Source organism: Trachinotus anak, unplaced genomic scaffold, assembly GCF_046630095.1.
Source record: "Trachinotus anak isolate AG129_WGS33_773 ecotype Australia unplaced genomic scaffold, CSIRO_AGI_Tana_v1 ptg000021l, whole genome shotgun sequence".
Classification (NCBI taxonomy): domain Eukaryota; kingdom Metazoa; phylum Chordata; class Actinopteri; order Carangiformes; family Carangidae; genus Trachinotus; species Trachinotus anak.
The window spans coordinates 16,828,275-16,855,196 of record NW_027273872.1 but is presented as its reverse complement, the minus strand read 5'-3'; the positions used below and the strand labels follow the sequence as shown (position 1 = coordinate 16,855,196).

The window sequence follows — 26,922 nt, the reverse complement described above, 5'->3', positions numbered from 1 at the left end:
TAGACTCTTTTTTTTAATTTTCTATAGATATTGTGATAAAATTGTTATTGTGAGTTCATTTGGCCACAGTCATGGTGTAGTGAAAATCTGATATGACAGCTATAGCCACTACAAGCATAAATACACTTGAATCTCAGACTGAACTGCTAGTGGTTGAGTTACATTGAGCATAATGTACACACCAGAAGAATTCATGGAATTAAAAAGGTTATCTCTGGCTCTGCGGCAACGACTTTTCAACTGTCCATCATGAGTCTGACAAAGGAGTGCAATGCTAAATTGGTGGACTGTATTTGTATTAAAACACATTAGTACCAGTTACAGTGCTGAAAATAATCACTGGATGAACATCATAGTCGTTAAACACAATCCATCTCTAACCTTCTGTGATGGACTCCATGGCACCCTGACACCTGGGGGTGCCAGCCTTTAGCCAGGGCCTCTAAAACTAGCTCTAGTGAGTGGACCTCAGCTTTCAGTCGCTTCACTCCATTTTAAGAGCAGGCTCCCGGTTATGTGCATGTGGTAGCAATTTTGGGGCTGATAATCCCCCACCCTCCTCTGCCCTGTGGGTGCACAGAAACCCCCTTTCCCATACTCCCCACCTAGTCTGCCCACTCGTAAAACTGTGCCCGTTTTGGCATCGCATAACCCCTCATTGCCATATAAAAGAGCTGACAAACTGTATAACAAACAATTTTGTTAATGGCTAAAGCTCCGTAAACATGTCCTCAAGCTGCTGAGTGTAATCAGTGGGACAACATAATAGCGACTGGTATTAATTGTCATCAACTCCCTGATCACCATAATCAAGCATAGAAACCTTCTCAAATTAGATAACCAAAGGCAGATTTACAGGTTTAGTACAAAAGGATTCTTGGCACCATCAGTGAATTTGTTATTTGGAAAGTTAAAAACAATGGAGCAAATTAATTTTTAAGATTTTATTAAAATACGGTGTGGAGTTTACCATCGGAAGTTACCATCACAAACATGATTGTTTCTAATAAAAAAGTAAACAAAACAAAAATAAAGCTTAAGAGCCTAGTTACAGGAGATTTTTTTTTTTTCGTTTTTGTTTTTTCTTTTTGTTTTTGCAGTCTGGTGAAAGAAAAAAAAAATCAATTCACAATGAGAGTGAGTGGAAAAAAAACATGTTCACATGTTGTAAAAATACATTTCCCAATTTTAACATTACACACAGTCACTTTCAAACATTCATTCATTCATTCCTTGTTAGATGGTTAGATGTCAGTGCCAAAAGAAAGCAAAACAGGAAAAAAAAGAAAAAAGTTCAGACCTGTGCACAAAGGGGGAATGAGGGGAGAGCGGTTTCTAAAAACGCAGGGGGCTGTTCTACATTCTGAGGGTGGAAAACTTGGGATGAGGGACACAAGACAGAGGGCGACTGCTGGAGGATATGTGTGCATTTGAACCCTGAGAGAAAAAGTGACCAATTCTCACCGTAATTTTCTGCTTTTTTTTTTTTTTTTTTTAAACAGACCACACCAGTGTCCGCTATGCCCTCCCGCTCCCAGCCCAATTGGGGCTCTGGCAGCACTGTGAAAGATGCTTTAAGAGCCCCAGAGTGGGGAGTGTGGGGGCATTCTCACACCCAAGAGTGAAATATCAGCTGTGGCTTTGTGAGCATACACACTGTGCTTATCTGTTAGCCAACGCACATACACACTGCCAGGGTAACTTAACTATTAAAAAGACATCAAAAAAAAAAACAAAACATTAATGCACAATTAGAATTCACACTGGATTTATGTGTTTGCAGAATGAGCCAAAAACTGTCTACACAAGGCAAATGTTGTTTGAAGAAATGCAAGGTGCTGTAGATTTCCGTCTGTCGGGGTGTGAAGAGCTTTTTGCGCAGCGGCATCGACTGTGGCCCGTTCTTTTCAACTGGGTGTGTCTCCTGACTTCACCTGCTGTGGTCAACTGTATTAAGGCAGTGAGTGGTTCCATGGCGACTTTCTATAACAGCTACTTTAACAAGGAGAGAAATAGTAAGGCCCAGAGGATATCAGCTGGAAAGGACAGTTGGGATAAAACAAATTAAAAAAAAAAATCCAGGAGAGGGATCTCTTGTTTTCTCTGAAATGTTTCAGTACAACATGTAGAACACAGACAGCATATCCATAAAAATGAAATCCTACAATAAAAACAGAATGGTTTTCATAACAGTGCACTGCTGAACTGAAAAAAATATATATAATAATCATCATCAACAGCAAAATTTAAGATTACTATAATGCTCATAATCCGAACTATGGGGGTTATTTTTTAAAAATATATACTCATCACATGACAGAGGAGCCTAGCATCTCAGGACACAGACATGCTCCATGTCTCTCATAGACTCTGAGGGGAAAACTGTACATCACTGGAAAACTGACCACGACAAAAATGGCAACTCGGGTTGAAAACACTCTGAGGGGGAGAAGGCCGGGGAGCAGAGGGAAACAGCAAGATGACACCAATTTTTTAAGCCAATAGTATTTCCCCTAGAAAATTACCTCACATGCACTATAGATAGAGCAGCTTGACAATGAAGGGGTGTAGAATAAAACAAAACAAAAAAACAAAAACAAACAGCATCTACTACTACTGTTCTAATAAAAGAGAACTAGCAGACCACGACGACCGCCTTTTGTTTTTTTACCTCATTTTTCATTAGCCGGTAAGATGGAGGTCAAAACACACCAACTACAGTCTGAAGTCTAAGAATGGGAAAGCGTTGTGTTGAATTGTACACAAAGAGGAAATCAAAAGGTAGAGGGCAAGAGATAAACACTGGTTTTGAAGCCTGAGTATTCAGTGACCTATCGCAAACCTACAAAGATTTTGTCAATTTGTTTCATGGGGCAATGGTTTTTTTATTGTATCATTACTGCTACAATTTCACAACCCTTCTGGTAAAGAATAGTAAAGAAGTATCTAGAAAATCTGTACAAAAAATAAAAGGGTATGCACGGTACATTCAATATCTGTTACTGAGGTACTAGAAAGGTGTTCCCTTGACACCAGGGCAACAGCGTTAAAGAGTTACTCCTAGGGACTATTCCTTTGGAAAGACAACAGCTTGTTATAACAGGGCAAGGGAACATACAAACACACACACATACATACATACACACACGCACGCACGCACACACGCACACCACTGTCATTAATAAAGCCAGCATGCAAGAACACTGTCCCCTTGCTCCTACAGGGAATCTAATCTCTACTGTCCCCTCACACTTAAAGGAATTGGTGGATGCGCACTGGTTCATGAGCAGATGTGTAGGGTTGGTTATGACAGTGGGAGAAGAGTGCAGGGTGGGTGGGTGCTTGGTGGTGGTGGCGGTGGCGGTGGGGTACAGTGAGATCTTATCAAACAATAAGGCGGTAGTCGATCCCCGGTCACCCATTCTGTGTTCTGAATGTCGGCAGTGTGTGATCATGTTCTTCACTAAAGCTAACCTGTAACTGTCCCTCTGTTTGACTGAGATGAGCTGTGTGCAGCTCTGAGTGCTGAGTGGTCAGACAGTGCCCTCTCCTGGCGACGTCCCTGGCATGCTGCTGTTTTTCCAGCAAGAAAAAGCTGCTGCGTTTGATACTGTGAGGGCACCATGTGTGGAGACCTCACACGCAGCACCCCGGCTGCTGGCATGAGATAGAGATTCATGCCTAGGTGCTCTCTGATATGATGCTCTAAGCTATTATGTCATGACAAAACAATCCATGGGGGACAAAGCATGAGTAAATACAGGGATGACTGTCCTCGATCTGGACAATCACAGCAGTAAAATGTGACAAAAGATCTTGGGTATCAGTCCATCAAGGTTGTGGGCTTAAGTGTGAGCTGAGTAGATAAAATATACTTTGACAGTCTGAGAGCTCCACACTGACAGCATTATGGATCCCTCTGCTGAGCAAGCTGATGACAGTGCCGGGGGGGGGGGGTGAAGGGCAAAACTGGGCTGAGGGGTAGCTAGATGCCTGGTGGGGAGGACAGGATTTACTGTTTGTGATTCTGTCTGGTTTACTTTCCCCTGTCACAAGAAAGGTGGAGGGGGAGAGAGAGAAAAAAAAGAAAAGAAAAAGAAGAGAGCAGTAACATGAGCCATTAATGTACAAAGGGGGGCTTCAAACTTTCTGCATCTGTGCCTCTAATGTACAGAGGAGGACTGCAGGAGGCAGCAGACTGTAAAGCCTCGTGTCAGAAATGCTATTTTTTCTTTACAAACAAACAAACAAACAAACAAACATTAACACCTAGAACCACAACAGATCAACTTTCCATTAAAACAACAGCCAACTAAGGAAATAAACCAATCCAATCACTGAATCCTTGAGAACAGAGTTATTGCTGACGTTGTGGGGGAGTGAAAGGAAGAGGGGATGGCGAGTGGGTGGGTGAGATGCAGACTTGGATGGAGGGATGGGTGTGTATTCTGGAGGGATGTGGGTGTGATGTGGGGTAACTGTGGATAGGTCACTCCTGGGCTGGTTATGTGATCTGAGAAACAAGACTGTGTAGATCCACGTCAGGTCAAACTGGTGCTGCCGATATACTGGAGGGTCGGGTTGTGTCTGATGCTGGGAGGGGAGTGGGGGGGGTGGTTTCCAGAGGTGACGGAATGTACTGGCGGCGGCGGGGGGGGCTATTGGTCAGAGGGGATGTCTCTGTCGGCTTCAGCCTTAGTGGGCTGCCCCGGGGAGGGGGCATGAGGAGGGTGAGAGACGGGGGTGATGCCATGCGGCAGGGATCCTGGAACCAGGCCTTCAACCCCAGTGCCAGCTCCTGGGAGACCCCCTGCTGCTGCAACATTGATCAGGCCTGGAGGAAATCTGAAACACAGATAGGAAAAGCCAAAGAATCATATGACAGCTGATTCTTATTGCCTTCGGATCAATATTCAACCTCATGACCCTCACCTGTAAGCGGCTCCATTAAGTTCTGGGTGAACAGTGGCTGCCTCCATGCTGGGCCACTGGGAGGCTGCCATCAGGTACTCCTTATTCACACAGTTCTTCAGACTGTCAGGGATACGCCCTAGAGCGGGGAAAAAAAAATAAACACAATTACAACCTCATAGAGATGCAAAAACAGTTCATGCTACTGACAGCATCATTTTTCTGGACAACCTGGTCAGTTCCTGGTTTAACATTATCTGCAATTATAAAATGATGAATAACAGCATTTAAAGAATGGCCACAGAGAATAAAGACTGATTTGCTGGATTCAGATTCAGATTCAGTATGTGTCATGTATATAGAAAGGTCAGTGGTTTACTGGTTACAGGTTCTGAAAGATTTGATGCTTTTCTTGGTCATATGATGAAGTGAATTTTGAGTTTGGAATTTTAAACAAGCAGTTTGATTATATCAAGATGAGCTATGTGAAATTGTAATGGGTATTTTTCACTTTTTTTCTAACATTCAATACAAAAAAAAAAAATTTATCCAACTGTTTAATTGCAGCTTTATCAATAAGAACAGAGCATCAGTATAATGTCAGTCAGGTATGGGATTATCTGCCACACATGCACTAATTTTTTTAATTGCTCTGGCCACCAACAATTCAAAATGTTCCTGTCTGTACTGTATCGACACCATCAGTCCATTTCCGTGAAACAACATAAGTACAGTTTTCCCTACATAGGCCCGACTTAGGTAGCACAACCACGAAGATGGAGACTGACCCAGGTAAATAAAACCCACTCAATTTCAACCTCACACCTTATTTCACTCTTTTCAAACTATCTCATTTTTGGCCACACACCTTTCTGAGTTGCATGCGCTGCAGTACCCTAGTGGGGACAACAAGCTTTACTTAACTAGAGTCTACCGATAGCCTGCATCTGAGGTGTTAAGGGGGCATCTGTAAATTGCAGCTACGCCACAGTAGTCACATTCTACGCCACCCACCACCACAAGTAAATTCTCAGCCTGTGGCAAACACTGAGAAGCGTGCGTTCCTTACCAGTGATGGCGCGACGGACCTCTCTTGCTGCCTCCTCACGAGCCTCCACAGAGGCCTGCTCACTGTACCAGGATGTGTGCGGGGTACAGATTAGGTTGGGGGCATCCTTCAGAGGGCCTGTTGAAAAACTGTTAAGAAGGGGACAGCCTGTTACAGAAAGGACTGATGAGATTGGGTTGTCATGCACATCTGTAGGCATACATGGGCAAGTGTAGCCCAGTAGTAGGGGTGGGCAATCTGACAATCTTATATCATGGATGATCTTACTTTGGCATATGATCTCCATTTTTCAGATGAATCGTTCAGATCACGTCATGAAAAGGTGCTATATTGAGATATTTCATTTTAAAAGTTCAGTCGCTGCTAACAAGCACATAGTTGACGAGCGGGACGAGCTAGCAACTATGTGATCACAAGTTCAACTAAATCTGTGGGGATACTCATGACTCAGATGATGGGTCGTGATTCTACCTAAAAGATTGTCTTATGATCTTTTGGCCAGATTGCCCACCTCTAACCAGTAGTGTATCATGGTTACCTAAACGGTTCTGTCTCGTGGACGTCCAGGGCAGCCCCTCGTATCCGGCCCTCTTTCAGAGCCTGAGCCAATGCTTTCTCGTCAACCAGGCCCCCCCTTGATGTGTTCACCAGGAAGGCTCCCTGACGCATCTGTATCAAGAGTTAGCAACACTTCAATTAACTGCAAGGAGCAGACTAAGCCTGAAAAGGCTGAAATTTTCAATCTGCAACAAATACCAATAGTAAACACTGACATCATTTGGCACAAATATATTTTAATTCCAATGTATGCCATAGATTCTAGAGCTGAAGCAGCTAAACCTCAGAGTGAACAAACACATACAGTAAGAGGGGAAAAAATATTCAGAACCAGACTCACAGATCTCATACAAGGAAAACACTGATTTGATAAGAAATTCAAAATGATTGATATGAATGAATGCCGAATAAATCCAGTATTCAAAGAAATCTGATGAGATGGTTCAGTCTTATCTAGCAGCAACATAAAGTGTTATTTAAGCTCATCTAGTATCAACATACAGGCAGGCTATTTATTTACTGTATTTCAACCCAGCTAACATAAGTACTCTTTAATTAGATGCTGGTTTTTCCAAACACATGGAACAATTAGGAGGCTAGAAAATACCTGCTAATGAGAAAGCAAACATGACGCAGATGTTGTGTTTTACATATTCAGATCATATCCTACACACCTGTTTGATGGTGAAGTCATTGATGAGGTGGTGGTTGTGCTCGTTGAGGCTGCAGTGCAGGGATACGCAGTCCGAGTGGATGAGCAGGTCCTGCAGTGTGGCCATGCGCTGCAGGCCTAGTGAACGCTCCACGCCATCGGGCAGGTAGGGGTCATAGAAGATCACGCCAAAACCAAAGGCCTTGGCCCGCAGAGCCACTGCTTGGCCCACACGCCCTGCAAGACAAAGTGACATGGTAAGGTTATTAACAGCCCCTGAGGTGCCCTTGTTGAAACCAAAATAGAAATCATAAATACCAAACAGGTCCTACAGCATACTTTTTGTCTGACCATCAACTGTCAGCTTGGATTAAACCAGTCGTTCTCAGGTCACTGCAGGGAATGACCAGGGGAAAATATGGAGTCAAACTAAGTTGAATGTGCTGACTTTTATTTCACTAAAATTCAACATGGATACATTCTCATTAGTTGTTTCATTCTTAACGAATTGATAAAAATTGTGAGGTGGTGCTGTGAGAACTTTTTTCGACTTCTGAAGGGGGGCATGCCGGGAAAAAGGTTTGAGAAGGACTGGATTAAACAGATCCTCTAATTAGAGGCACTGCTGGAATATGCAGCAATAATGCTCCCTTACTAATCTAGCCACTCCTGTCCTTAAGTTTCACTCACCCAGGCCGATAATGCCCAGTGTCTCTCCCCGGATACGGGCAGCACCGCCAGCCACCTCCCTGATCTGCTCCACACTCGAGGCACGAGTTCCCTCCCTGAGGGCCTGGTGCATCCAGGTGACTCGTCTGTACAGGTTAAGGATCAGACATAGCGAAGTGTCGGCTGTCTCCTCCACCGAGGCTGCTGGCACATTACAGACAGCAATGCCTGAGTAGACGGGTGAAAAAGAAGAGGAAAAAAATGAGCATCAAAGACAACAGCACCTGTCATGAGGAATACTGTGAACAACTGTGTACGTTGTCCTGGGTTAGCTCACCTAGTTCAGCGGCTGCTTTGATGTCAACGTTGTCGAAGCCTGAGCCAATCCTGACAATTACTCGCAGGCCTTTAAACTTTTCCAAATCGTCTCTGGACAGAGTGATGGTGTGGTACAGTAGGGCGGCCACTGCTTCATTTAGCACCTACACAGGACAAATGCATTTGACTAATCAGAATATTCATCACAGTAAAATACACTAAACTTTCTAATATTACCCTACTTCAACAAGGGACATGGAAATTAAAGCCACATAGCTTGGGCTAAATATTAGTCATTAATTGCCAGACTGTTGGTGACAACAGTTCTGCTGGACAGGAAGAGGGAACATATTTTTGGGTACAGTGAAGATGTTGATTACTTTCAAACTACAGGATGAAATTAGAAGTAAAGTGTTCTGCTCTGATGGATTGACAGTGTGGTTATGTGCGTGAGTGGGTCATCTCTACCTTCTCATGTATCTCTTGTGTAGACTGGGCATCACAGAAGGCCACTGTGGCCACATCTTTGAGGATGGGCATTTCCACAGTACAGTCGCGCCCGTCCAGCAGGGCTACCAGGGGCCGCGGGTGCATTGGCCCGTTCAGGATGGGGGGTCGGATACCTGCAACCAGAAGGAAGAAAACAAGTGTTTGTTGTTACATGTGAGAAATAAATAAAAGCAATTAAATATTTAATGACAATTACAAATCCATGACAGAAAAAAAGCTTAAAAAGGTCCGCACACCACATCAAAGGCAAATTAACACTTCAAATTTTCTGTTACAGGTTCTCATTTCATTCTTACTGTACTTATTGATGACATTTGGCGTACACAGCTACCAGCCACTTGTATTTCAGAACCACTAAGGTTAAACTGGAGGTTAGTGACTCAATAGTTTGCATTTCCCATGTCTGGACTACCTGACAAGATATAAGTCAGCATACCCTCAAACAACATCCCCCTCCACACATGACTAAAGTTAAAAGGGCTAACTGCCACACTGCTTAGACAATAATAACTCAGACTTTTATGACTCTCCTTTTTCCATCAGCACCATAAGGAAACTACCAGGATGTGTGGGGTGAATGTCCCACAGAAGTTATGTGTTCTTTGGTTACAAAAGTAATGTGTAACTAAATCTGTAAAGGGGCATGGAAAGCGTCCAGCATCCTGGCCTATTTGGTATTGAACTGCAGCACTGTTTAGGAATGCGTGGAACCAATATACACCATCAAGCCTTCATCGATCCATCTGTGTTACACTTAGATCCTTCAACTCCTCATATGGTGAAGGTTAGATTCTGGTTAATGAAGCTGAGCACTTTTGATGAAGTGTTAATTCTGGGAACTTGACCTGCCTACTGTATGAGCAGGGCACACACAGAGAGGAGGGAGGGGGGGTTAGGACGGGAGGGGGAGAGGTGATGGAGTGTGGCGGCTGGGGGAGGGGTGGAGAAAACTGAGGGGTCTCGGAAAGGAGGTGGTGGGGGTTCATGAGGGGGTCTGAGTCATGACCTAAATTCTCCCGTCTGGAAGTGTCGCTCCTTCCTATTTCTCTGGTTCTCCCCCTTTCTTCAGACACACACACACACACACACACAGACAACACACACACTCACACACCTTTCTGGCAAAAATCTGTATTTGGCCCATGGGGCACTATTGCCATTTACCATTCTGCCAACAAAAGAAATAAATCAATAACAAATCAATGCCAGAAATAAATGCCACATCAGCGCATCACTGTGAAATTAGGGGAAATTAAATAAATTAACACTCTTATATTAGTGTTACACCTCTCTCGCTCTTTCTTCTCAGCCTAGACTAAGCCCACACAGTACACACTATCTTGTCCCTGCTGTGTGACAGGTGTGTGTGTGCGTCTCCCGGGGTGGGGGAGTGTGTCTAGCTGGAACATTTACTTGGACAGAGGGCAGGAGGTAATGGTGAGACTGCAGAGGAGGAAAGGGAGCAAGTAGCTGAGGGTGGAAAACAAATATTTGTGAACACTTCCTCTGACGTCTGAGCATTTCCCAACACATGCATTAAATGCACACAGGCAGAAACAGAAAGAAAATCATGCAGCCTGGCACTCTTGTAAAAATGTACAATCTACTGAGTTTGGTTTAGCAGTGTGATTCACATTCATTGCAAATGGCTCAAGAATGCTAACAGGCCAACTGCAACACGCTGGAAGCACAAAGAGACTCTTACTATGTGGAAAAAAATCAAATGTGGTTTATCACAAAGACGCTCTCTGAAAAAGTAGTTCTGGAAATACACAAGTAAGCCTACACACGGGGTAATCTGAGTAAAGGACACTGGCATACCCGAGGCCTACGAAGCACAAGCATGGCCGCACACACAATACAATTCATTCAGTGATTCATTCATTCCCCCCACCCTCTCTCCCTTTCTTTCCCCTCACTCCCTCCTCCTCTCCTCTCTCCCTCTGGCGCAGTTGGAGGAGTAAGAGGTGAGGGGGGAGGGGCAGCGAACGATGATAATGCAGCAAGCAGCAGCCGTACTCCACCCAGACACAGCTAGGCACACACACACACACTTGGTTATTCAGTTCCTTCTCAACGGCTGCGACAACACAAATGCGCGCTGAACATAAAAAGGGAAACTGCACACACATAGCTGCACCACACCCAGTCCTTAGATCCCCCCCCCTACATAGTTCACAAAATTCAAAAACACATGCCAAAATAGAAAACACATGAGCACAGGGCCTAACCTTGCATTATGAAGTCTGTCAGCCTGTCTTCCTCTCTCTCTCCCTCTCTCGCCTTGCTCTCCCTCTATCGCTCTTTTTTTCTCCCTCTCTCTCTGTCAGCCTGCTCTTGGCTGGCTGAATCCCAGCTGTCATCCACGCCCAGTCCCTCCCCCATGAGCAGCCTCCAATCATATGCAGCTCCATTGAGGGCCAGCCAACCAGCACTAACCTCATTAGCATAGCCGAGGCTGAGGCCGAGGGCGGTTTGGGCTGTTGTCGTTTTTTAAAGAGACAGCTGGCCCGTTTCCCTGCCCCACGACCCTTCACCTTGTCCTCTCCCTTTCACCCGTCTCCTGAGACGCTCCCAGACTGTTCCCTCCATTTTAGTGCACCATTATGTGTGATCTCCATCGTCAAACTACCATCTCCTCCTCCTGCTGTGTACTGGCCATGACTGCATATGCTTGTAGCAACGTAAAAAGTTTACGTCAGTGCAACTACTTCAATATAAAAGACACTGCAAAGTTTCCATTCTACATTCCCTGCATCTCAGTCTAACTAAAAATGAAAAAAATCTCCTCCACTCTCAAACACACTGAGAGGGAATAAGAAACACAAACATCGTCTGCTTTTTAACTACACATTTGTACTTCAGGTGAAGAACACCACAGAAGTGACTTAACCAATAGCGTTTCATTACCACAAAACAAAAGAAAGCATTTCATTAAAACCATAATGTTCCTGTACCACTGGTATAATGCATCAAAAGCAGCAATGAGAGCAGAATTATACAAACATAATAGGTTCATTCTGTACCAACTCCTACAGGACCTCCCAGTTCATGTCATGAATATTTCCAAGAAATTCCATGTAAAAACTTATATTAAATTCATGGCATCTTGCAAAATCGTACAGCTCTCCAAATACATTTTTTTAGTTATGCATTTCAGAAGTTTGCCCCTCTAAGCATTCTGCCTCACACACTGCTTATTTTCCCACTGGATTGAGTTGAAATTTGTACTCAACATCCAAGAAACCCCAAGGATAATTTGCAACATGTGCTCATGTAAACAGTTATTGCTGAATGTTTTACAGTAATCACATTAATAAAAACAGTTTTTTTTTTACCCAAAGAATCTTTCATTTTCAAAAATTAATATCTCTACTAGTTTTCACTTTCTTGCAGTCAAACTTTTATTCCAGGTAGTATTAATATACAGTAGTTCTATCACATCCAGAAGTAATTTGGTCCTATGTAAAAAAAAAAAACAACAAGTGACTGCTATCTCTGAATCTAACTCAATAAGATGTTTTAGATTTTTGGGAAGATTTTTTAAATTTCCTTCAAACTTTTTCATTGGGAAGTGCTAGTATTCACTGCAGATATAAAAAAAAGCATTTAAAGATGGTACATGACTCCACCATATATTAATTTGTGTTCCCCAGACACTGGACCTGAGGGAGAAAACCCTGCACTTCTAAGACTTTCATTTATGCTGTCAATTTTCTCAACATGTACTGAGGGCATAGCTTGGTTTTCAGCTCTTCTTGCTGCAGCTGGTGGTGTGTACTCTATTTGTTGTCATAACTGTGCATCAGTTTATCAGTTTTTGTTCCAACAGTGAATTCTGAGTCCTTAATCATGGGGGCCATGGTGGCATCGTTTTGTTGAGGATAGACCTTCCTGCGCGTGTTGTAAGCTCCGTTGCTTTCTCTGTATTAAAGATCCTCAGTTAGGGACTCTGCTATTGGGATGCACGCTGTAGTGATCACAACACTCTCTCTGAAGGAAGCTGTATTTCACCAGAATGTACCTCTGGTAGTGCAGACAAACTTGGCATCATTTGTCAAGTCAGAACATCCACTTCTCAACTTAAACAGTTCCCTGTCTGTTCCCAACTCAAACTCGAAAGATCAACTTTTCCATTGGTGTAGGTTGTCTTGTGACATTCTTCCTCTAGGTTTTTTCCAACACAGCAGGGCACCATGGTATCACTCTCACACCAAACTGCTTAATGATTAAATCCATTTTGTATTAACCTGTCCAAACCTGTTTCAGGTGGGATTATCCCAGACTTAATTGTTTTCTAATGCTGTCAGTCAATGATGTCAGAATGATGTCTGAAACTTAATAATGAAATAATGTGTCCAGAGCCAAGGAACTAAAATTAATATTTTGTTCCAACATATGCAATAAGATGACATCATCTAATAAGCAACAACCCATACATTTACAATCTACGAAGTATGAATAGTTAGCTATCTTTAAATAATTTTTAAATGAATGCACTACTCCATAAAACAGCTTCAAGAAAATTAAAATAATCCTTCTTGGGATAGTATACACTAAACATATCTTAAAGTTTGGGGTTTTTTTTTTTAGCTCCAATGTTACATTTAGCAAGACATGTGGCACACATTTCTTATGCAAGACCAAATAACTTCTAGATGTGATAGAACTATATTAATACTAAACAGAATCAAAATTTGGTCCTGAGAAAATTGAAACTATAAGACATATTAATTTTTGAAAATTCAAGTCTTGAAAATATTTATTTTTATAAATTTGATTACTAATGTAAACATTCAGCGACAACTATTTACATGAATGGATGTCGTAAATTATATTTTGGGTTTCTTGGATGTTCAGTAAAAATTTCAACTAGAAATAAGCATGTCTTAGAATACACACAATTGAATTGCAACAATTATTACATATAGCTCCAAGGGCCAAACTTCAAAAACTCATAATTAGAAAAGTATTTGGAGCAGAGCTACCTGAATTTTTCAAGGTCCCATGATTTTTTTTCAAGTATATCCATGATATCAACTGGTAAAAGGATGGAATGACCTAATAAACAACTGTCAGCATCCAGTTTCAAAGAATGCACAAACTTTGATCAATTTTCTAGGTTAAATAAGTGAAATTTGCCTTTGCTATGGCCTGCCTACATAGTTAACACAGTGAAAGGCTCGCACCAAAAATGCTGTGGTGGACACAAGAAAAAGTATATCTTTTGCAATCAGGTATGAAAGATTCTCTTTCATTAGTTCAAGGCTTAACAGTATGACTTCTATGTGTATGATGGCCTGTGTATAGTACAATTAAGTTTTTTTTAATATTTTACATCAAAGTATACCTCTTACATATATACTTTTACATTGTGTGTATGTATTTATGAACTCTCACCCTCACAAATGCGGTCAAGTCTCTGCCGCTTGACCTGTTTGTGTTTGTCCATCAGCGCCATAGACCAAGCAGTCTGAACCTGGGACAGAGGAGATCAGATCCAAGTGCTGTGGGGCCCCTTTAGTGATGTCCACTTAGATTCACCTGCACACCAATGGGAAAAGTCAATAAAGAAAAACAAAAACACGCACTATCATCTCAAGAACTGCGAACTGTAGAAAAATGTAAATTAGGCTAATCCATTGAAGTCTGTGTTAAAATTAGCATTGAACAATTGCTTTGTATTTTGGCAGCTGGTCTGCATCGTACCTTCATCAAAATAAATGCAGAGAAATTCGTGATAGTGGGTTATTTCTACAGTAGCAAACTGAAGACAGACACTCACCTGGAGAACAATGTTCGTTGTGCCAATGATTGACAACTTAGTTTACTCTGTAAACAAAGAAAAGGTATACTGGCTTCAGATATGGTAGTGTCATTCAGTCTGTGTCACTACAGGTGGATGATAAAAAGACAATAACTCCATGTTACCAATACTAGCAAAGAATTCATACACAAGTGTTATGTGCATCTCCCGGTGATAAACATGTTTTGATAAAAGTAATTTCAGCGTTGAAAAGTGGCCGACAGCCACTTAACTCTTGCGGTTCACAATTTTGATCTTTTTAACCCCCGAGGGTTGCCGATCATGGTGTCCAACTTTGTGGTCAACTTAACTTTAGCTTGCAAAAACACCGCCACTCGTACACACAGTTAACATTTACCGTATGGGTGTCTGACTTTAACGGTAACTGCACCGGGCAACATCACAGAGCCTCTCGTTAGCTGCCAAGTTACCGTTAACTCACTAGCCTGAGGTGCTAGCTAACCCTTTGCTCAGCTATCCAGAATAACCGGGACTTTTGCAATGAATGGCGAATATTTATCTGTTCCATGCAAATACTACAAATGTTTAATTCGTGTTATGTAACAAACATCCCACACTTAGTCTGTTCGTTCTGAGGTAGTTCAGATAACATTAACTTCTGATTCGCGACCCGGGCTAACGCTAACTAAATACATAGCATGGCAGCTAACTAGCCGATGGTGGCTAGCTATCCCAAACACAAACATTTGAGGACTTAAGTGGCTAACATTTTAATGTAACAACAAATGCTTACTAACTCTCGATCATACACAGTATTGGGTGTTAATTATCTGCCACTAACTTTCAAGAGTGTCAAAATAAAGCATCTCCACAGCTAAACATTTAAGGCGTTTGCAGCGTTGCTAACGTTAGCTAGCTATAGCCGTTAACTAGCATGCCGCTGAGTGTGTGGGAAAGATGCAGGCGGAGGGGGAGCCCATTTCGTCCGATTTGTTATCAGCGAGTGGCGCTACAATGTGAAATATCTGATCCAGAAGCTGAAAAAAAAATTGAATTAATTCTACAGGGAAAGGTGAACCGCCCACATGACTGAATTTAAGCAATACTACTTTGAATCCCAGTGACCGAATCTTGCAAAAAATGTCAATTATTTACCCCAAATAAACTCTTTCAAGAGTGCTGAGACAGTGTGCGTGCGTCGGTGGTGTTCCCTCTCTCCCGATCGCCATGAAATTAGACAAAAGAGGAAGTGGCTTGCTAGTAGGGGGGTCAGACGGTCTGTGAAAAATCATCGTTGGTCTGGAAGGAGCGCCCTCACCTTCCACGGCTGACCAAGACATGCAAGACTCCTCAGTCGATACAAGCCTGTTTGTATAATGATCAAAAAACTTTACGTGTGCACTTCAACTTTATGCGCTGTTTCAAAATATCCAACCATCCCTTCATCTTTATCTGTTCCACATATATATATATAAAAGTCAGGTTTATACAGGTGGTGTGAAATGTTTTTCCCCCCAAACAGAAAATTTAGCTGCCTATGCATATATTGCTGCTGATAAAGTTAGAATAAACTTGATATTTTACATTTTGAAGCAAGATCAGTATTATACTGAAATCAGCCGCTAGAGGTCACACAATAATCTAATAATCATTTGGCCCCTGATTTGCTCTTATATTTGATTACAAGCATGAGTTTCAAGTTTCAATGGAAGACAAGACACTTTTTGGAAAAAAAAATATCATTCTCTATTAAATTTTATTTGTACATAAATTGTGCAACAGTAATATTTCCATCTGAAAACACATGAAAAATCATTTCTGAAAGGCCACCAAATCATTTGCATCACTACCACCTTTGTCACATACACTCATAGAATTGGCTCGACGTGTGTACTCACTCTAACCACCGTACAGTACATTTCATTGTGCCCTATGAAGTCCAGCTGCAGCATCAATTCAGTTTTTCAACTGACTATTATAGTGCATGTGCCACCTGTTCAAAAATATCTGAATCAGCGCAAATGGAGATTGCAAAAATGTCTGGCTGTGAAAAGAAGACCAGAGCACCAAGAACTCTGTATTTTAAGCTTAAGGCATGGTCAGTTTACAATATCATCAGTATGACTGCTAAAAAGGTGTGTTTATGTCCAAGAAATTGAGAAAACTCCAAAAAGAAAAGTAAATAACAAAAAGGGTGAGCTATCCTTTCTTCTAGCAAAAGAAAAGCTTCCCTTTGATGATGTAGAGTGGCTCCAAAAGGACAGGCTAAATCAATTACAAAATAGCAGTAAAAGTAAGACTTTTTTTTTTTTTTTTTTTTTAAGTGTTTGTGAGGGATTTAAGGAACTGCAGCAAAAACTTGGAATGTATCCTGTTCAACCAGGAGGAGAGCATTTACATATAGTATTCTTATGTTGTTTGGGCTACTCGCATATTATTTTGACCTACACACGGCAACATTATGTCCACGTTTACCAGCTCACATACTCTCATGTCCAAATTCAGAAACCTGAATACAAAAGTAAACTGACTACACACCAGTTTCTGATGGCGCTCTGAGGAATGCTTACCTCTGTCCCATTCAACTATTGCCTTTAGTGTGTATTCAAAACACTTATGATGAAATATTAAGAATATTCTATTTACTGCAGTACATAGTGTTCTTTGATAAGGATATGTAAGGATATCAAGATGCATACTGATGATTAATGTTAATTAAGACTTGTGTCAATATGAAATATATGCCAAAAGTCTGTGTGCATGAAAACTCGCTTATTTGCTCATGCACATTTCCCTATGGAGTGAATAGGCAGGCACTGACATTTTTGTGAAATGTTGAACAGTGAACTAGCTCAAGTGTTACAATCATAATATTGTAATTTGATATTAGCTCCTAATTACTTGGTTCTTGATTACAAACTCTGGTCATATGCCTTAGGAGGGCAGCAGGTTCCCAAGGATTCTGCCAGAAAAGCGCACAAAGCCTACAGGTGTGCTTAACATGGTTATGAATGCAGTAATCACACTGGGAGCACCCAAGGAGTGGTCAGTTTTCCTCTATAAGGTTCAAGTCCAGTTCTGTGCAGTCTCTTTCAAAAACAATCTTTTGTCCTCCATCTATAACAGTCCTTTTTCTTTTATCTTCTTCCTCGTCATCTTCTTCACTTTCACTTAGTGGCCCAATGCTGGCTCGTCCCAGAAACTCAGCAGGGGAGAAGGCCAAGTGCTGTTCTGCCTGGGAAGACACTGGAACTATGCAGCCACCTGTACCACCCTCTAGGCTCTCACGATTACCAATCTACACAGGAGACAGAAGCATCATGAGCATCATATGACAATTCTCCTGTTAAACATGTGGCAGAACACCTCACTAAAATTCTTTCCCAATGCTCATTAAGGCAGCTGAATTATCAGTTTCATACTGATACCAGGTTCCACACCCAAAGGTAATAAAATAAAGGTGGTGCAGTGATGACATCACTGGCAATTCCAGGAATTCTGCATGGATGGCAGTGCCTGTTTCTTTGGTTAAGTATAGATTAACTGATAGAGTTAAAACTGCAATCTAGAGACTCCTTATTTAAATGATGTAATTTACATGAATGTCATTTAATCCTGTTAAATGTGATAAATATGTAACAGACAACCTGACTATTGACACATAGATTAGAAAGTGTATGCAAGCATCATGACTGCCAGCAAATTAACATACTGTAGCTTCCTGTTACCTAACTTTGAGGGCATTCAGGGTGGCTTGTCATGGTGACATTCGCAGAAAATAAATGAGGGTTAGGAAAAAGGTAATTGTCGGTAGGTCTTAAGGATTTCACCTGGACAGCCTTTATGAACTTCTCATATGTTTTATTAAGCAGTTACAACCAATGAAACCTGTGACATGTCTCTGGGTCAAACTCTGGCTGCACTGATGTGAGTGAGACAGGAATATGGAAACAGATTTTGGGGGGGGTGGGGGGGTGGGGGCCTTCTCACTAAAATCCTTATCTGGAATAAGGACCTGTGATGGCATAGGGGAGTCAAGCTTAACTGTTGTGGGGGATGGGGTGCTGCCAGAGGCCAATTATTACCCTCCAAGTTCCAGACAACAGAAAAATGTACACAAACAAACTCAGGCCTGCTGAACACTTACTGATACTTAACCAGCATCTGTGTATCTCAACATATGCACCAATATAAAAGACTGACTGCAACTACCTACCGTGACAGTCCATTGGACCTTCTAGCTCACCTGTGTCATCTTGCTGAAGTCAAGGCCTGGCCTGGGGTATGGGAGAACATCTGGGTCATGGCGCCTCTTCAAGCGAGGTTTGCGCATATCGCAGGGCTGTGAGTGGCATCGCGGCAGTGCCGGATGAGGGTCACGCCTAGAGGAGGATGGTGTACTGCAGGCTGAAGTGGGAGATGGAGAAAGGGCTGGGTGCTCCATGCCAGCACAGCCATATGTCAGGGCAGAAGCAGGGGAGGGCTGGGGGGGCAGGAGCACAACAGAGGGTTCCTGAATGTGCACAGGGGAGAGGGAGAAGCGGCGCTGCAGCACTGAGTGAGAAATCAGGGGGGCCGGTGAAGAGGAGCAGGAGGAAGGAGTAGCAAAGGAGGCAGAGCAGGCTCCTTTCAGTGTGTCACAGGGGTCCCATGGGAAGCTCCATGGTAGTGGGGAATCAGAGGACAGTGCTAAGCTAAAGAAGGTAGGGCTAGAAGATGAGTGTAGGGAGGAAGAAGTGAAGGAGGAACTGGGACCACAAAGTGGCAAAGAGCTGGTTCCAGAGCCTGAACTAGATGCTCCTCCACTTTGGCAGCCACGTTTGACTGGGGTCCAAACCTTGGATGCACTAGGATGCCAAGTGGAGCGGCACCGAGACAGGTCCTCTGGAACAGAGAGGGACCGACAGTGGCGTTTTGGAGGTGGTGGCGGAGGTGAGCTTTGGAAAGCCTTGTCTATGAAGGACACCTCTGTTCTCTGGAGACATTCTCCAGCGTGGGAAGGAGGCCATAGGGAATCAAGTCCACAGGAATCATCCAGAAGATTGGTTTTGGATGATGGGTGTGTAGCTGAGCTGGTCTCTGAAAGTGTCAAAAGACAGACATGAAACAGATCCCCCCCACCAATAGGTTGCAAATGCTGCACTTCGTTCAATGAACTTACCCTGTCTCGATCGTGAAGCACTCCATGAGACAGTGGGACTTGAGCCCACTGCAGGTAATGACTGAAACAGAAACATAATTTAAACCAATTCAGATGAATCAAGGAAAAAGAGCATTTTTTTAAAAAAGGGATGAAAAAAAGGATTTTGTTTTGCTTCTAACTTACCACATTCACATTGAATGAGAAAGCCTTGTGATAAGGCTCTTCCAGACTCTGCTTACGGAGCTGCTCTGTGATAAGTGTGACCATAATTGTAGCTACGATCCAGGGACAGACATGGATGAGGAGATTTACTGAGGGCAGTGGAAATTCTATTAGTCAGAATCCTGGCGTGGTTTGTGGTGTCCCCTCCACACCTCAACCAGCCAGACTGACCTGCTTGCTCACTATTCCACCATCATCTTTATGCCACCTACAGGGACAGATGAGAAGGGATCCATATGAGAAAATGTCCAAGACTGACTGAAATTAGTTAAGCACACATTGCAGAGAAAGCTCTTCATTGAACAGAAGCTTATACATTTACCAGACAGAAGTGTAAATGCTGCTAATGGGGGCTTTCTTCAACATGGTTTAACTGTTATTGTGTGGAACATCTCACAAAAAAAGGAACATAATGACTGAATAAATGTGTTGTGTGAGTATGGGCCATGTATTTCTATGAGACCCAGGTTCAGATTTACATGCTGCCTTCTTCACACATGAAAGGCAGAGGCAGAAGTTCATGTTCACAAAAGGCAGAGAAAACACGCATGGATGTGAAGAGACCCAGAACAAAGAAACACTTCACATTCCATCATGCACAGTGAACATGGCCACTTCTTATTGGAACTACAAACATGAACAAATGTAATTTCAAAGAAAATGCTGAGAACGCCCACCAGTGAAAACCTCTAGGGCAATGCCATGGCAATCAAAGTCAGTTGGGTCCAATAAACACAAATGACAAGAGTTGTGAGCTGTGAAGAGAATGGAAGGGGGAGGGAGAGCCAAAAAGGGAAAGGATGGGGGAAGTGTGTGAAAAATGAATGGGGATAGGAGTTGACGCATGCCATAGTATCTTTGCAAAGGGACAAAAGAACAGTGACCAGGTCTCGAGGGCTTATATTACCAAGGCAAAGCCAAAATGGTGTGATGTGCTTCGTGAGTTGAGGACTACAACACAGCCTGTGTGTACATTTCATCAACACACCCTCCTTAGACATTTCCCTTGTAACCCACAAGCACAGAGTTAGCTTTTAAGATTTAACAAGATCTAACGGTCTCTGAATCCACAAACATTTTTGAAGATTAACCTGCACTGGCTGATGTAAAGAATCCCAGCAAACGTTTGCACAGTTAAAACATGTACATCTCAAACTGAAAGACTGCATGTTATTTCTATCTGATGATGTATTACAAATGTAACATGACCCTTTAACCTTTGCACTGCTCTTTAGAAGTGCAGAGCACCAAAACTTTAGAGCACATTTAATGCTGACAAACCATATATTAATGTATAAACTGCATCAACTTCAAATTGTGTGTCTTAATCTGAATTAAAACAGTTGACGACGTTTAGAGTTCTGTACACTGAATAGACACTGTTTCAGTACTTGCTGTTGGGAGTCAGAAGTGGCTTCCAGGGCCTTCCTCCTTGTGGCAAACATGGTGCTACACTGTTAGCCTAGTTCCACATGCCAGAGGACAAGCTACTTCACCGGCACAGGGGCACACGCTGAACCTCGTCCTGTGGCAGAAGCCACTAGGAAGAGGACCTCTGCTTGAAACAAAATACCTCCATTTGCTCAGAAATACCAAGAGCAGAACTGTCACCCACCAGCTGATTTAGAACTTTAACATCACTTTTAAAATCTGACCTCGAAACTTTAATGTTGATGTTACAACAAATTAATGACATGATTCTCAAAACGACAAGCGGGACACGTCTAGCACACAACACTTCTGATTGAGGCTATTAGTTAGGTTATGTCGTTCTGATTTGACTTACGGATACTTTCCGTTTTCACTGACGTGCAAACCAACACATAAGTTTAAGTCAGTATTGCGCAGCTTGCCCTCATCTAAAAAGCACAACGATTGTGTTAGCCAATTAAAATTATAAATCCATTTCGTTATCGCTAATGTTAGCTGCAGGACTACTGTGTCATTGGCCATGTAGGACTTATTAACACGAGGCTGGATTTACTGGCTAAATCGTATTGCGACTTTAGCTGATGGGTAAAGTATATAGTAAGCTAGCTCAGCGACACGATGCAGCCTGCGGAGCACCATGTTATTAGCCGGTTCTGTTAGCTAGCTGAAAGGATAACAAGTGCCCTAACTAACGTTACTAGCATTAGTTTGCTTACATTTTGTCTGTATGCTACAAGGTAACAGCTTGTCATTGTACCGAGTTGTAGCCACGATTCGTTAGACTAAAATGTGAGAAAAGGCCGATGATGAATTCATAGGTTGGGTCGATATTATGAATCTAAATTAGTTGTAGCGTTAGCTTGGTTACGCAGCCTGTTTGCACGCTAGCATGCTACAGCTGTCCTGATGTATTACCTGCATTCAGTGGTTCCTTAGCAACCGAAGCTGCACTCAGCGCATCGGACAGAGCACTGTTAAGCGGAGTATTTATAGCCTCTGGACGATACCAATACGGAGGTATTTGTAATACACTGCCTCAAAAATCGCCCGTAAAAAAAGTCCACCATTCGTATATAGTACATACATTTCAAATATGACATTTATTCACGTGTTTCTAAAAAGACACAACATTTTAGCAACACACGTTTATGCTATTTCATACGTCTCTGTGCCAGTCAGAGCCCCACAGTTAGACCCTTCTAAATAAAGTTACAGCATCAACTCAATAGCTGACCAAACAATGTCTTAGCGAAATTCAAACGCAGTTTTCTGATATATGTCGAATAATGTGATAGCTATGCCATTTACATAGCCCACCTATATATGCAAAATAAAGAAAATCTATGCAGAACGCTTAAGATAATTGAACCCAGATCTGCAGTTGACGCATGCGCGTTGGATGACGAGACAGCAAAACAGTTCTATGAAGTCAGAGTAAAGGCGTCTTTCCCCGTGTGTTTCTCCTCGCCTCAAACCTCAAAAGCAGAGGGGGAGCCCCGGGAAACACAGGTCCAACGGGAAGGAGACATTGATGGTGAGGGGGGGGGGGCAGACTTCCATCACTGCCACATCAGTCTTTAGTGAGAGACAGTGAGACAGAGAAACCAAAGAAAGTCATGGCTCTCCAGAAACTCAGGAAAGAAGAAACTCTCGCAATGAGGAAGAGATTAATCGGGTAGGTTTAAATGAATCTTGACAAGCATTGTCTGTTTTTCGCGGCGCTTGCTGATATTCATGGGACCAATCCCAATCTGGTCTTCCAGGTTGACTTGTGGTCAAGCTATCTGGTGATGTTTGTTTACCTGTCCTCATTCCCTGTGGTCGCAGATCGCAGATTCGTCATTTTCACCCTCTGCAGGCTCAGCTGTGTCTGTGAAGTGTGGCGAGATTTTGAGACCTCGCCGAAATAAATCCAACAATCACCAGTTAATGTAAAATGCATATGTTGATAGACGATAAACTAACTAAACCAGCTGGCCAAAAATGAAGCTCCGCGACGGTGCACACTGTGCTGCTGCAGGCCTACATGCAGAAATAATATTGACACTTATTAATTCCTTTCATTACAGGCAGTCGTGCAGACTTTTTTATCAAGACGACCCCGTGAAAATAGTAAGAGCAAGAGGACAGTATCTATTCGATGAAAACCACCAGCGCTACTTGGACTGCATCAGCAATGTTCATCATGGTGAGACATTTATCATTCAGTGCATAGGCCGTGTTTATTGCCTTTAATGAGTGAAGTTCATTACACTCCTGTCCTCTGCTGGCAAACAATCGGGATGTTTTCTGTTTCAGTGGGCCATTGTCACCCAAGCATTACAAAGGCTGCAGCAGCACAAATGGACCTCCTGAACACAAATTCACGATTCCTGCACGACAACATAGTCCTGTATGCAGACCGTCTGGCTGCCACCCTGCCTGAGAAACTGTGTGTGTTCTACTTTGTTAACTCTGGGTGAGTAAGACTGTTTGATACACCCACAGCCCCTACACAGTGGTATTCCTGAAGTCTCATTCCACTGACTTTACGTCTGTTCTTCCAGTTCAGAGGCCAATGATCTTGCCCTACGCTTGGCACAGCAGTACACTCAACATCAGGATGTCATTGTGCTTGACCAGTAAGTATTGTGTTCTAATGCGACGCATTCACCCACTGCCGGTACACTTGCTTATCAATTGCAATTAACTCTTCTTTTATACTAGTGCATACCATGGACATCTAATGTCCCTCATCGACATTAGTCCTTACAAGTTCCGGAAACTGGCAGGACAGAAAGAATGGGTTCATGTGGTGTGTAAATTTATACGATCTTCATTACACAAACTGCTGACCAACAGTTGACTCCTGCCGATCTGAAAAAATGTGTTCCATCCACCTAGGCACCTTTACCAGACACCTACAGGGGCATTTACAGAGAGAATCATCCCAACCCAGGCCAAGCATACGCTGATACAGTGAAAGACCTGATAGAGGAGGTGCACAAGAAAGGCCGTAAGGTACACATATTCCTTGCAGCCTGAATAATATAAGTAACATTCAAAACACTTACTATTATAAAGAGACACCCGGGATAATGCTGTTATAAACATTAACAGTGCATAACATTTACGCTAATTAAGTATTACCTTTTTACCACAGATCTGTGCCTTCTTCGCTGAATCATTGCCAAGTGTTGGAGGACAAATCATCTTCCCTCAGGGATACTCAGCTAAAGTTGCAGAGTGAGTGTTGACTCAGTTTTCGGGTTTTTTTTTTTTTCCCAGCCACATGTACAATAACGGTGACATGGTACACTTCCCTCGTGCCCCACAGATATGTGCGCGCAGCTGGTGGGGTGTATGTGGCAGATGAGGTGCAGACAGGTTTTGGACGTGTGGGAAGTCACTTTTGGGCTTTCCAGCTGCAGGGGGAGGGTTTCTGTCCTGACATAGTGACCTTAGGCAAACCGATGGGCAACGGCCATCCCTTGGCATGCGTGGCAACCACTGTGGAGGTAGCTGGAGCTTTCACAGCCAATGGAGTGGAGTACTTCAATACGGTGACTATACAGTAACCTCAATGAAATATCAAAGAATGCTGCTTCAAGTTGGCATCTATAGCTCTTCCAAACTTTTGTGATAAGGAATAGGTTGATTATTTTTTAAGTCTGAATTAAATCATGACAGTCATAGTAAATGTAACGTCTCAGGAAGAATCAACCGATGTCAGTTACATTACAATAGGCTCTTTTAAGGCAGAAAGGCAGTAGAAACAAACTACATTTTTCCATGTGTAACATAATATTTCTTTCGACTACCCCTTGTTGCATATTAACAAGATTAAATCAAAATGTTCTAACTTCATGCAGTTCGGAGGGAATCCTGTGTCTTGTGCAATTGGCCTGGCAGTCCTTGATGTGATAGAGGAGGAGGACCTGAGAGGAAATGCCATGAGAGTGGGAGCGCATCTTAAAGATTTGCTCACTAAGCTACAAACAAGACATCAAATAATTGGCGATGTCAGGTAAGGATGTGGTGACTCGTACACTCCAGCTCTTCAAACTCATAAAGGCCAATGCTTTTCTGTTCTCAGAGCCCAGTGAAAGCATGTACAGTGCTCGACTGTTGTGGTGGGAGAGCTGATATTATTGTAATTAGCTGCACTAATTTTTCACACTGGGGCGCTTAGGCTTGAAATAGTTGTAGCGAGGTAATGACAATGAAATGTGCTCAGCAACCACAAAATTGTGCATCTTAATTAAACACCTACAGCATGATACAGCATAAATTATACAGAAGAATATCAGTTGCGTTTGCATAACTAAGTGCTTGAAAGTCTAACTTTTCTGTTTTCTGAACACAGAAGGTGTTTTCTGTTGAAAACACCCGTGTTCCTCAAAATAAGGTTATTATGTCTCGATGTAAGAAACTTGTAAGCATGCAATATATCCCCATGTGCCAGTATTTATCTAATTTCTTCATCTCAACAGACCAAAATCTCTCACAAAAAAATATGTTTTTTTCTATTTTTACAGAGGTGTAGGACTGTTTGTGGGGGTTGAGCTTGTCAAAGACAGAGAGCAGAGGACTCCTGCCACAGATACAGCAGCACTGGTGGTGAAGAGGTAGGGGATTAAGGGGTTTCAGTGCATGGATACAGTTCTGGACTTTTTATCTTTACACTGTCTGTGTTCATCTCCTGTATACACCTTCTCTGTCATGTGGTCCCCTTTACATCAGGTTGAAAGAGGAAGATCGAATTTGTGTCAGTACAGATGGCCCCTGGGAAAGTGTCCTGAAGTTTAAACCTCCTATGTGCTTCAGTATGGAGGATGCAGAACTGGTGGTGCAATGTATTGACCGCATCCTCACAGGTGAATCACAGTATCAACAGTAAAAGACACCCAGAGAGTGTTTCACACATTTTTAACTGAAGTGTAGAATTAAATTACATTTTCTTGTTCTCACAGATGTGGAAGCCAGTGAGCTTAAACTGGAAAAGGAAGACATCTAAGGTTTGTTAAACCTGTAGAAAAACCTTTAATTGCATCAGACATTGTCAGATGGTCACATTCATAAAGTTCAGAGGTAGAGATATGAATGTCTATACTTGAGGTTCCAGTAGATCAAACAAGTTCAGTCATTTCACCTGGCAGAACATGTTGCCGCCTTGCACTCAACACTGACCAGTGTGGGGACTCGGTCACTTTTTGAAATGCATGAATTAAAGTCTGATGTATAACAACTGTCTCTAGCAGTAAATGTTTTTCATATCAAAGCTTAAATTTTGGGAAAAGTAGTGACAGTAGATGGTACTGTGATTTGTGTGGACCCGTACATCCTAAAAGTAAAATCTCTTTTTTCCACCCCAGGTGTTCAGTGTCAGTTTATGGTTTTGCACAGAGCTCTCAGATGAAACCCAGCCAAATGGAGGTAATCATATTTTAAGTGATGCCAGCTGTTTACCACCTGGGAGATGATTGATATACAAGATGCTCACGTGACATTAATAAACTTCCATAATTTTTTTTTTTTTTCAAATAAAACAGTTAACACTAATTCTTCACTCTGCCTGTTTTGACTTTTCTTTTACCCACAGTTGAAATATTTAAAATAATTAGTCCCAGCTTATAATACTGATCAGCAACATGTTCTCAATACACATTATGGTTGAGATAAGCACTTACCAG

General features: G+C 42.4%; 3 protein-coding genes across 11 annotated transcripts; 1 reads left to right on the top strand and 2 right to left on the bottom strand.

Annotated features, from left to right (window-relative positions):
* Nucleotides 1–1,469: 1,469 nt before the first annotated feature.
* Nucleotides 1,470–15,788, bottom strand: ctbp1 (C-terminal binding protein 1). Of its 5 annotated transcripts, none has more exons than XM_071506874.1 (11): nucleotides 15,610–15,787; nucleotides 14,473–14,519; nucleotides 14,088–14,231; nucleotides 8,646–8,800; nucleotides 8,197–8,341; nucleotides 7,881–8,087; nucleotides 7,213–7,427; nucleotides 6,519–6,649; nucleotides 5,981–6,108; nucleotides 4,933–5,050; nucleotides 1,470–4,845 (listed from the first exon to the last, which is right to left on the bottom strand). In XM_071506874.1, exons 3-11 carry the CDS (start codon nucleotides 14,146–14,148, stop codon nucleotides 4,659–4,661), a joined length of 1,347 nt encoding a protein of 448 aa, XP_071362975.1. In that variant the 5' UTR covers nucleotides 14,149–14,231; nucleotides 14,473–14,519; nucleotides 15,610–15,787; the 3' UTR covers nucleotides 1,470–4,658. The 5 variants fall into 5 exon arrangements, with proteins under 5 accessions (XP_071362975.1, XP_071362976.1, XP_071362977.1 ...); XM_071506875.1 differs by lacking the exon at nucleotides 15,610–15,787 and adding an exon at nucleotides 15,296–15,566; XM_071506876.1 differs by lacking the exon at nucleotides 15,610–15,787 and adding an exon at nucleotides 14,852–15,254.
* A 403-nt stretch (nucleotides 15,789–16,191) lies between these two features.
* Nucleotides 16,192–22,801, bottom strand: LOC139637908 (protein FAM53C-like). 4 transcript variants are annotated; one of them, XM_071506884.1, is made up of 6 exons: nucleotides 22,166–22,801; nucleotides 21,211–21,374; nucleotides 19,781–20,027; nucleotides 19,616–19,676; nucleotides 18,701–19,533; nucleotides 16,192–17,752 (listed from the first exon to the last, which is right to left on the bottom strand). In XM_071506884.1, exons 3-6 carry the CDS (start codon nucleotides 19,862–19,864, stop codon nucleotides 17,501–17,503), a joined length of 1,230 nt encoding a protein of 409 aa, XP_071362985.1. In that variant the 5' UTR covers nucleotides 19,865–20,027; nucleotides 21,211–21,374; nucleotides 22,166–22,801; the 3' UTR covers nucleotides 16,192–17,500. The 4 variants fall into 4 exon arrangements, with proteins under 4 accessions (XP_071362985.1, XP_071362983.1, XP_071362984.1 ...); XM_071506882.1 differs by lacking the exon at nucleotides 21,211–21,374; XM_071506883.1 differs by lacking the exon at nucleotides 22,166–22,801 and having other exon boundaries at nucleotides 21,211–22,155.
* Nucleotides 22,663–26,791, top strand: phykpl (5-phosphohydroxy-L-lysine phospho-lyase). Of its 2 annotated transcripts, none has more exons than XM_071506879.1 (13): nucleotides 22,663–22,925; nucleotides 23,320–23,438; nucleotides 23,549–23,708; nucleotides 23,797–23,871; nucleotides 23,957–24,044; nucleotides 24,134–24,250; nucleotides 24,393–24,475; nucleotides 24,567–24,792; nucleotides 25,102–25,256; nucleotides 25,768–25,857; nucleotides 25,973–26,106; nucleotides 26,203–26,247; nucleotides 26,605–26,791. In XM_071506879.1, exons 1-12 carry the CDS (start codon nucleotides 22,867–22,869, stop codon nucleotides 26,244–26,246), a joined length of 1,350 nt encoding a protein of 449 aa, XP_071362980.1. In that variant the 5' UTR covers nucleotides 22,663–22,866; the 3' UTR covers nucleotide 26,247; nucleotides 26,605–26,791. The 2 variants fall into 2 exon arrangements, with proteins under 2 accessions (XP_071362980.1, XP_071362982.1); XM_071506881.1 differs by having other exon boundaries at nucleotides 22,664–22,784.
* Nucleotides 26,792–26,922: the final 131 nt, after the last annotated feature.